The sequence below is a fragment of the Sturnira hondurensis genome, unplaced genomic scaffold, assembly GCF_014824575.4.
Source record: "Sturnira hondurensis isolate 20B ecotype Veracruz unplaced genomic scaffold, ASM1482457v3 Scaffold0012803, whole genome shotgun sequence".
Taxonomy (NCBI): Eukaryota; Metazoa; Chordata; class Mammalia; order Chiroptera; family Phyllostomidae; genus Sturnira; species Sturnira hondurensis.
The window spans coordinates 82,458-93,303 of NW_028085434.1; the positions used below are offsets into that span (position 1 = coordinate 82,458).

Here is a 10,846-nt window from a genome sequence, read left to right on the forward strand (position 1 = left end):
TCAGAGAGTGTGTAAGTCTACTTTTCTTCTCCATAATTTCTTCAAAGCTCTTTTCATCTCACTGTTTCGCAAGCTGTAGATCAGTGGATTCAGCAGAGGCGTAAGAAGTGAGTAAGTCAATGACATCACTTTCTTGGTTTCTGGGGAGTAGCCAGATTTGGGTTGTAAATAGGTCATAATGGCTGTGCCATAGAAGAGGGTAACAGACGTGAGATGGGAGGCACAGGTGGAAAAAGCCTTCTGCCTCCCAGTGGTTGATGGCATCTTCAGGATGGCAAAGAGGATTCTGATGTAAGACAAGAGTATCAGAAAGAAAGGAGCCATAATAACTAAAATGGTGCCAGTGAATGAATAGATTTCAAACCAAAATGTGTCTGCGCATGCAAGCTCTAACACAGGGGGAGTCTCACAGAAGAGATGGTTGATTTCACGGGGGCCACAGAAGGGAAAACTAAACACCCAAGATGTCTGCACAGTAGCCACCATGATTCCTGAGACCCATGAGAACATTACTAATTTCATGAAAACACTTTTGTTCATAATCATTGGATAGCTCAGAGGATGACAGATGGCAGCAAATCTGTCATAAGCCATTGTCCCCAGGAGAAGGCATTCAGTCACACCAAAAAGAATAAGGAAGTACATTTGTGTAAAACATCCTGAAAGAGTAATTGTACATTTCTCACTGGAGAGAACCACCAGCATTTCAGGCATTATGACTGCATTGAAACTCAGATCCACCACAGACAAGTTCAGGATAAAGAAATACATGGGAATGTGGAGGCTTTGTTCCAGGGAGATGATGACTATGATCATGGCATTTCCTGTCAGGGTCACCAGGTAAACAACCAAGAAAATCCCAAAGAGTTGTTTTTGGAGTTCGGGAAAGTTTGAAAAGCCCAAGAGGATGAATTCAACCACAGAACTTTGATTTTGCCTTTTCATTTCAGTAGTACACCATGTTTCACATATACAGACATAGTATATGAGTTCTGAAGTCACCATCCAATAGCTGAGTTATTATCTACCCTTACTCCAGGTGTACTTGGCAGATGATCCAAAAAAAGAACTCACCCAGACAGGAACTCAGTGTGGCAATTATGGAGAATGACCAGTTTCTCAGACTAATGAATCTTTCAAATGAAAGGAGGAAGTAAAGAATTCTGACTCAGAAATCTTGTCTGTAAAGTACAAAATATATCAAAATTTTTTTTCCAACATTTACATTATGTAGTTTGAACTTTAAACACGGTTTTAAAACAAAATGAATAATTTAGATTCTATCTTCATGACATTCCTATTGGTATCATTCATTTTTACCAATTTTAAATGATGTGAATTTAAGACTACAAAAAATGAAATACTAAAAATTTGACAAATGAAAAAAGATATCCACAAAATTTTGATAACAAGTTCATAGTTCTAAGTTACAGCAACATTGTTTTATATTTGTTACAAATATTTATCATACATGTATGTGACTTGGCTGACTATGAAAATGCCACAGAACACACAAAAGGAGTTGTCCTTCAGATACACCTATCTTAAGTGATCTGAAAATAATGTGAATTACCTCCAGGCTTATTGGTTTATGCATAGATTGGTCATAGCCAATTATATTAAATTTGGACTGCATGGGAAATTTTAAGAGCCAATTCTCTCTGGCTCATACATGTGACCATAATGATTTAAGAAAAGTCCAGTTTTGGTCATTCTGATACTAATTTCATTGTTTCCACTCTCTCCTTCTTTTTCTCCTTTCTCTCCTTCAATTTGGCATCTCATAAAGCAGTTCATTTCATCATCACTTATTCAACACACACTGATTAAGCAACTAAGATTTTCTAGGCTCAGTCATCTCAGGCACACATTTGATCCTACAGCTTTACAGAGAGCTGGAAAGGTGACATAAACTATTATTCCACCCTTCCCTCAGTACCCTCAAACGCCTCCCATGATACCTTGCTTTATTTTCTCCATGGCCACCAACTGACATTATAACTATAAATATATAGTTAACATATACCTATAAACTAATTTATATCTATAAGTTAAATGGTATAATTTACATGTAAGTAAATATATATATATTATATATATAATCTAACTTCCTCATTGAACATGAATACTAGGATTCAAAGATTTTTTTGGTTCTTTGCTATAGTCACAATATCTAAAATAATCCCTAACCAATAATAAATGCTAGATTGATATTTGATGATTAAAGAAAGGAAATAAGGAAATCCATGATAATTTTAAGGAATAGAGTATCTTTAAAAAGTGAAACCAGCACACAAAACTTTTGGAAAGCAAAAGTAGTAACAAGTGGGTTAGACATTTCAAAGAGGGTCAGATTAATTCTGAATGGGTTGGGGTGGGGGTGAACAACCATAATCATAGGTGTCATCAGTGGAAGTCACATTACAAGGAAGGAGAAAATAGAAAAGAGGGATGCTCAGGTCAGAGGTATCTCATGACATATTATTATTATTAAAATCAAGGCCTATTGTCCTTTGTGTGATGTTTTGCAAAGCAGCAAGCACACCCTGAGAAGTGAGAAACCCAGAACACAGTAAGGACAAAGTAAGCTGAAGTCATTTAATATTGTCTGAGTGCAGATCACTGGGACATTAGCAGGCAGAAGGCAGGCTGATTTCTTTCTGTGCTTGACCATGATCATCGATTAAAATTAAATGCCTCTGTTAACCACAATAATTAAAATTTGTATATCCAAAAATCACCTAAAATTACTAAAATGTAGTCACAGGATCAAACAGTTAAAACCCATTTCTAATGGGAAAAAGAGAATAATATATATTCAGTTGCTAACATTTAAAAATAGATAGGTTTTCTCAAAATCAGAAAATCTGGGGTATTACATAAATGAAGAAGAAAACCTTTCAGGACTCACTGTGAGAGAGCTATGGAACAGAACATTCGTGAGTGATGAAGAGCAGCTGACCAGAGATGCTCTTCTTTTCTCTGTAACTTAGAAGACCCTTACACCATCTGATCACTCCCTTCTGTAGCTTTCATCCTTGCAATTGAAAAAGAGAAGAATTAGACTTAATTAGCAAGTTCCCTGCCAGTTGCAAACCACTTAAGATTTGGTGATTAGTTCATGCAAAATACTTCTACCCCTAATTGTTGCCTGAGCTCTTCTCTAAAAAGAAGAGAAAAACCAAATAGCATCAAAACCAAGAGTCTATTGATTCAAATGTTTTAGCTATGTCTCTTGATTCCTGAGATTCCTTCCCTCTCACCTTCAAGGGAAGAGAAATCGCTTCCACTGCATCTCCAACTATCATAAAAAGGAAATATACATGGAATACCCACCAGCAGGCACACAAGCAGAAGCTTCACTTTCTATTGACTTCATCTCTAAGTTTCCCACTACTGTATCAGGAGTTCTTCCTGTAGCCAAAGCCACCTTTTTGTATATACAACTCAGTGATTTAGTGCACTGATTCTAGAACGTTATATGACATTGAATGTATGCCCTAGACAACCCCTCCCTGGGGAATGTGAAATCACTTCAAAAACGCTCTTCCATAATAACTAAAGAGGCTTAAATGTGGCCCCTCTAGGAAGAGAGCGCAAGAGCACATACCTGGAGCCATCCCTCCCTCACATTCCCACAGGGAAAAATGCCTCTTCACACAAGAGACTCAGTTTCACCATGACATCCCTCAACAGGAGGTAAAAGCAGAGGCTGCATAAAGGTTGTAAATGGGGAAAAAAGAGAGTGGTATGAGGGGTGAGGGGTGAGGGTGTGAGCAAAGGCAGGGGACCTACAGGCAGGGCATCTGATTAGATGGGGGCACAGTTTGGTTGTGGTTAGAAACAAGTGAAGGCAGTCTAGGGAAGCTTTGTAGAAAGCCTGGATGCCCCACCCCCATCCAAGAACTTTTGGTCATTTGAGTCACTGAAAATTTTTGAGAAAAAATAGTCATGACAATTGTTTTCATAGATAGAAATTTTAAACTAGGAATCATACAATCTGGACGATTTTGTTGATTAGAACAAGTCATTTATCTCCTCTGAATCTGTTACCTTGTCCATAACATAAACATAACATCACTAGTATCCTGAGATACATGTGAGAGCCAGGGACTCAGGGATCAGTCCAAACTGGTTTGGACAATTAGTAAGCCATTGGCTCAGTCCCAGCAGAGTAAAGACATAAATGAGTCTGCAGAACTTGGCTTTCTTCAGAACTGGATGTGTCCAGATTACCTTTGTCTGCTTATATTTGCCACATGCCTGCAGTAGGATTCATTCTCAGGAAATTAATCCCTCCTGGCAGCAATAAGGCTTCTTTCTTGTGATCTGTGTGCATTGAAAACTATACCAGTGATCCTGAGAAAAGGAGGTTTCCATTCACAGCTTCTAATCCAAGGGCCCTTCCCATAACATTCAGCATGGTTGGATAACACCCCATGTGTGAACTAGTCACCTGTGCCAAGTGTGGGAAATGCTGCCCATGACCCATGCCACATAAAATCTCATGAGGGCTTTCATCATACTGATTTGTTTGTATTTATTGGTCGGCAATGGTAATACAGGTGATGTGTACTCTGTGAGGAGTCATGAAGATGTGGAGTAACAACTTTTACACTTTCCCATGTGTGTATCAGACTTCAGTGAAAAGTGTATAGAAAAACTTCAGATACATGCTAATGGGGGTAAAAAGGATGTAATGTTGTTAATATCAAACTGTAACTCCTAACAATAGTACAAAACTAATAAAACAAAAATCAAAATCTGGAAAGGTTAACATTTCTTCCTCAATGATTGACATAAAAAATAGACAAAAAAACATACAGGTGGTAATATTTTAATAATAAAATTTTGATTTAACAGATGATAATGAGAGAGAGTAAATATAAGACAGAAACAACAATTTTTATGCTGCTAACTGTATTTTCTCCAAACATATATGGAATATGGATAAAAATTGATTATGTCCTTGTCAGAAACAAAATATTAATAAATTCAAATACATGCCAATTATATACATAGCATACTTTGCAATAAAACTGAACAACAACAAGAAAATATGAAAAAGAAAGCTAAAGTCTCAGAAAATTTTAAGTAGTCTTCAAGTATCTCTCATGTTTATAGGCAGTCAGAATAGAAATATAGGCTATTAATACAAAATATTTTTAATTAAGTAGACACATTTTTATTTATTAATGTGTCCAAAATGAACTCTAGGTCCTTTTCTAGAACGTGCTCCACCTTCTACACTCCTCATCCAAGGTAACAGCAGCTTAAAGCTTCTAATTTCACAGGAAAAAAGCCAAGGAATCCATTTTTCCTCCCAAAGCATATCAAAACCAATAACCTGTCTTTGGCTTCATCTTCAAAATGCAGTGTTAAAAATCCTCACCTTTCCCAGGCATGGCCAGGTGGCTCAGTTGTTTGGGGCACTGTCCTGCAAACCAAAAGGCTGCTGATACTATCTCCAGTCAGAGCCCTTATGGGAAGCAGACAATGGACATTTCTCTCCTTTTCTCTCCCAACCTCTCTCATCCCCTTCCTCTGTCTCTAAAATCAATAAAACAGCCCCTGACTGGTATGGCTCAGTTGGTCGAGCAACATTCTACAATGTGAAAGGTTGCCATTTTGATTCCCAGTCAAGGCACATGCCACAGTTGCTGGTTTGGTCCCCACTCAGGGTGTGTGAGAGAGTCAACTGATTGATATGTCTCTCCCTCTCTTTTTCCCTCTCTATAAAAATAAATAAGTAATATCTCTTTTAAGTAAAATCAATAAAACATTCTCAGAGGAGGACTAAAAGTTTCTCATTTTTACTAAATCTAACCTTCTGGTCCAAATTACTTCCTTCTCTCATTGGATAATTGCCATAATCTACAGATAAATCCTTCCTTCTTTCCTTCCTTCCTTCCATCCTTTCTTCCTTCCTTCCTTCCTTCTTTCCTTCCTTCCTTCCTCCTTCCTTCCTTTCCCCAGTTCAAAACACTTCCATAGCACCCTATCCAATTCACTGTTGAAGCCAAAGTCAAAAAATGTACATTAAAGATTTTTGACTGCATTACTCTCTCAGCTCTCTGGGCTCATCTTTGACACAACACTTCCACCTTGTTCACTCCCATTCAGCCATGCAGCTGCTTTGCTCTTTCTCACACCCATGAGCAATGTTCTCATCTCACAGCTACTGCCTTTGTTTTGTCCCTAAACATGGACTACGCTCTCAGAAAACTCTAACTCCCTTATGTCCCTTTGCCCAAGGTGCATCTTCCCCATGAGATCCTCCCAAATTAACCTCTTTAAAATTGAACCCCAACCACAACACTGCTGTCCTGATTTATTCTTTCCCCACAGCACTCCTCAGTGCAGATACATCTAAATCATAAGGGTAGGGAAAGGCTAAACATAAGAAGGAAAATGATACTCAAAAAGAGTAGTTACATAGAAGGAAATTTATATAATTATATTATAATTCAATTACAATTGAACAGAAAATATTCAATTCTCCAAGAAGATAGAACAATTCTAAACCTGGAAGTGTTAAATAATATAGCTAAAAATATATTCAGAGTTTATTGACTGAATCACAGGGAAACTTAAGAGTGTCAATCACAATGGCATACTGTAACATGCCTCTTTAATTGACAGAAGAAATAAATAAATCAGTAAGGAAAAAGAAAATATTCACAATGTGGCTTATTCAAATACATGTATGGAGAACATTGTGTAAAAACTCGGAAGGAAACACATCCTTTTTAATCACATGTAGAACATTTTTAAAAACCTGATGGCATACTAGGCCACCAATTTAGTGATAAAAGGTTTCAGAAATAGTGACTTAGAATGATGTAACTGTGTCAGAAAATGTACTAGCCAGTGCAACAATTTAGGCATCTAAAGGTAGGAAAGTATGACAGCTGATAAGTCAAAGCAGAGTAGAGTGATATAGTCGTTATAGTGTTGCACTGATCCCTGCACATAGATAACCACCAAGCTGAGTACAATCAGTGAACCAGTGAAAATGAAGTGTGAGAGCCAAAGAATATTTCAGTGGTTCACAAGCATCCTCATCTCTCACAATGACCAGGCACAAAAAGCTGAAGTTTGAGTTCCATGAATGAGGTTCAAAGATAATTCAGTGCTTAATCAAAGAAGTTCTATTATGCCAGGTTGAAGCCAGAGTTGGGAAAATCTAAAGACTTGACACATGTGATGAGAAATCTGGATGGGTTTTTCACTCCCAAGAATCCCTGTAACTCCTGAAACTGCAGAAGTGGCCCATGTGTCCCATAAAGAGCAGAAAAACTATATGAAAGTTACTACCTTGAGAACCTTCATCTCCACTCCTGTACACCAGGACTGTACACAGGGTTAAGTCACAACAAAACCCACCCAGGGACACATTGGGCTTGATAAGGAACAAAGGAGCTGTGTCCCAAAGCAGCCTGGAGCTTTCAAATATCCAGCAGGCAACTGCTGTGAGATATACAGTTAAATAGAGGGCTATGAAGAAAGGACAGAGTTCAGAGGGAGATTTGAGAAAAGAGGACAGAGTTGAGGAGTTCAAGAATGGTTGCCTTAAGGAAAGGACACTTTAAGGAGGTCTAACTAGAGAATAACAGTTAATCAGCTGAAAAACAGGGAAAAGCATATCATATGGGGAGAGGGGCGTGTTTTGATTTGATTTTAGCCAAGGAAGACATCATAAGTTTCACATTTTAAAAGTGCACTCTTTTATTGTCCACCTTGCATGTCGTTGGAAATCTCTGTGTCAGCATCCAAGCCAGGAAAGCATGGTTTCAGGTTTTCTTCCTATTAGCTGCTATAAGACTAAAGCTGGTGTCACCAGAATTGCTGCTCTTTAGTGTAGAATCAAAATATTTACTTACAACTTTTGTCAAAGTCACAGCTAAATGGAGAACCACTGTGACTTTGAAATCATCACTTGTACAACCTTGCCAGTTCAGCTTCTGTTCCTCACCTGAAGACAGAGGTATGGTGTGGCTGAACTCTGTGACTTCCCAAAATCAGTGATCTTCCAATATGCCAACTTGGAATTCCTCAAGGACAGAGACTGTATTTCCCCAGGGACAGTCACGTTAAGTCACCTCTAACAAAACTTGTATACTCAATGAAGGACTAAACAAATGAGAGAAAGAACAAAAATTGAAATGAAAGTTGTGTATCTGTCTTGGGATTTAGGCTTTGGGAGGTTGCTTTTCCCTCGATGGCCCTCATTTAATTGATCCCTCTATAAGGGCTATGAGGACATTTCAGGACACCAAGGGACAGAATCTGATTAAAGAACTTCCAAATGCCTGTTCAATGCCCTACTGAAAAGAGTATATGACATTCAAATATTATGCAAACTGGTTTTGACCATTTGATAGTGACATTTCCTTTTGTGCAAACTCAACCAGCTTTGCATCTTTACTTCTCATTTGTGGCAAAGGTAGTAGTAATTAAAAGTTTTTTTTTCACAACTCAGTGACAGTAGGAATAATGTTTCATCCCTGGAGCAGACACTGAGAGCAGTAGAAGCTCGTGTGTTATGGATTCAATAAAGGGGCCCCTCCCTGTTTATAAATAGCAATGCAAAATTGGAGGCAAACATTAAATGTTTGAAATGTTTCAGGTGAGAAATTATTCTTTCTTTCTCTCCATGTGATAGTTAATGACATGACTGGAGGACATGCAAAATATGCACAAATACTTAATCACTTAGTTTTCTATAATAAAATAATGAATCATCTATCTTCATAAACAAAATATCATAGCATTTTGGGGCCTACAAAGGGAAATTTAACAAAAGTCTTGACAAAGAGTGGTCTCTGCCTGAAAAAATACACCAACACCATCAATTGAGACTTCACGGAAGTTCCATGTAGTTCTCTGCTCACCAACATTCTGATGAGTATTTGGAAAAATACCAAAGAAGTCCTGTTTTGAACAATAATCAGTGTGAGTCCAGGACAGGACTAGTGTGGTCTCCCCAAAATGACTACACTAATTTAGCCATTCATGGAAGAGGTTTCCCTCCAGAAATTAAAATCTCCTCAATTTGTTGGTAACTTGAAACTGTACCCTCTTGGGGGTCTTTAGGTCCACCTGGAGTTTCAATTATTTTGAAGAGTAATTCTTTAGTAGCTATTAAAATGTATAAGCACATACACTCCATCCCATCAGGCCAACTTTGAGGAACTTATCACACGGAAATAAAACATCAGTACATGACGACATCTTAAACGAGGTGTTTATTGGAGCTTCTTCTTAGTGATAACAATTCAGTAATGACCTGGAGGATCATAATAGTGGAATTGATAAGTAACTGTTTTATATGTTCTGAAAACTGAAATACCCCTGCAAAAATGAATGACAACAGGACATGATCAAAAGGGAGCCAGAATATATTATTGGACTCCAAAAACTCACCCAATTAAACATACTCACGTTAAGAACTACAAACTTTCCCACCATGTATTAAATTTAAAAGACTTCAGTCAGACAGTGACCAAATAAATATTTCATGGCTTCCCAGCACAGTCAGAGGGTGTGTAATTTCACGTTTCTTCGCCAAAACTTCATCAAAGCTCTTTTCATCTCACTGTTTCGAAAGCTGTAGATCAGTGGATTCAGCAGAGGTGTAAGAAGTGAGTAAGCCAATCACATCACTTTCTTGGTTTCTAGGGAGTAGCCAGATTTGGGTTGTAAATAGTTCATACTGGCTGTGCCATAGAAGAGGGTAACAGACGTGAGATGGGAGACACAGGTGGAAAAAGCCTTCTGCCTCCCAGTGGTTGATGGCATCTTCAGGATGGTAAAGAGGATTCTGATGTAAGACAAGAGTATCAGAAAGAAAGGAGCCATAATAAAAAAATGGTGCCAGTGAATGCATAGATTTCAAACCAAAATGTGTCTGCACATGCAAGCTCTAAACAGGGGGAGACTCACAGAAGAGATGGCTGATTTCACGGGGGCCACAGAAGGGAAAACTAAAAACCCATGATGTCTGCACAGTAGCCACCATGATTCCTGAGACTCATGAGAACATTACTAATTTCATGAAAACACTTTTGTTCATAATCATTGGATAGCTCAGAGGATGACAGATGGCAGCAAATCTGTCATAAGCCATTGTCCCCAGGAGAAAGCATTCAGTCCCACCAAAAAGAATAAGGAAATACATTTGTGCAAAACATCCTGAAAGAGTAATTGTAGATTTCTCAGTGGAGAGAACCACCAGCATTTCAGGCATTATGACTGCATTGAAACTCACATCCACCACAGACAAGTTCAGGATAAAGATATACATGGGAATGTGGAGGCTTTGTTCCAGGGAGATGATGACTATGATCATGGCATTTCCTATCAGGGTCACCAGGTGAACAACCAAGAAAACCGCAAAGAGCTGCTCCTGGAGTTCAGGAAAATTTGAAAAGCCCAAGAGGATGAACTCAACCACAGAACTTTGATTTTGCCTTTTCATTTTGGTAGTGGGGTGCACAGTGTTTTTATTGACATTGTATGTTAATTACAAAGTCCCCTTGGAAAGTTTGAGACTGAAATTCTCAGCAAAGGATGAAATGACTCATTTTGACAGCTCTTCACGTTGGCAGTTTTGAGAATGGTTAGGATATTGAATAGTTTATCTTTCAAATACAAATAAAAAGTGAAAAATTTTTACTCAAACCTCATTTTAAAAGTACAAAATAACAGCAGATAGCTTTCCAACTTGGGCCCAGCAGAATGGCTCCTCAGTCAGAGGTGCCAAGAAGAAACAGGGACTGTCTGCCACCAAAGGGGTAGTGAACAGAGAACACACTGTCAACATTCACAAGCACATCCATGGAGT

At 38.2% G+C, this 10,846-nt stretch overlaps 1 protein-coding gene and 1 pseudogene across 1 annotated transcript; both read right to left on the reverse strand.

The window, feature by feature from the left end:
• On the reverse strand, positions 1-948 carry LOC118997249 (olfactory receptor 10A3-like). Its single transcript, XM_037060847.1, has one exon. It carries the CDS (start codon positions 943-945, stop codon positions 1-3), a length of 945 nt encoding a protein of 314 aa, XP_036916742.1. The 5' UTR covers positions 946-948.
• An 8,589-nt stretch (positions 949-9,537) lies between these two features.
• Positions 9,538-10,519, reverse strand: LOC118997247 (olfactory receptor 10A3-like; annotated as a pseudogene).
• Positions 10,520-10,846: the final 327 nt, after the last annotated feature.

Bases quoted from the DNA above. Each gene is read 5' to 3' on its own strand.
- LOC118997249 (XM_037060847.1), bottom strand. From the start codon at position 945: ATGAAAAGGCAAAATCAAAGTTCTGTGGTTGAATTCATCCTCTTGGGC.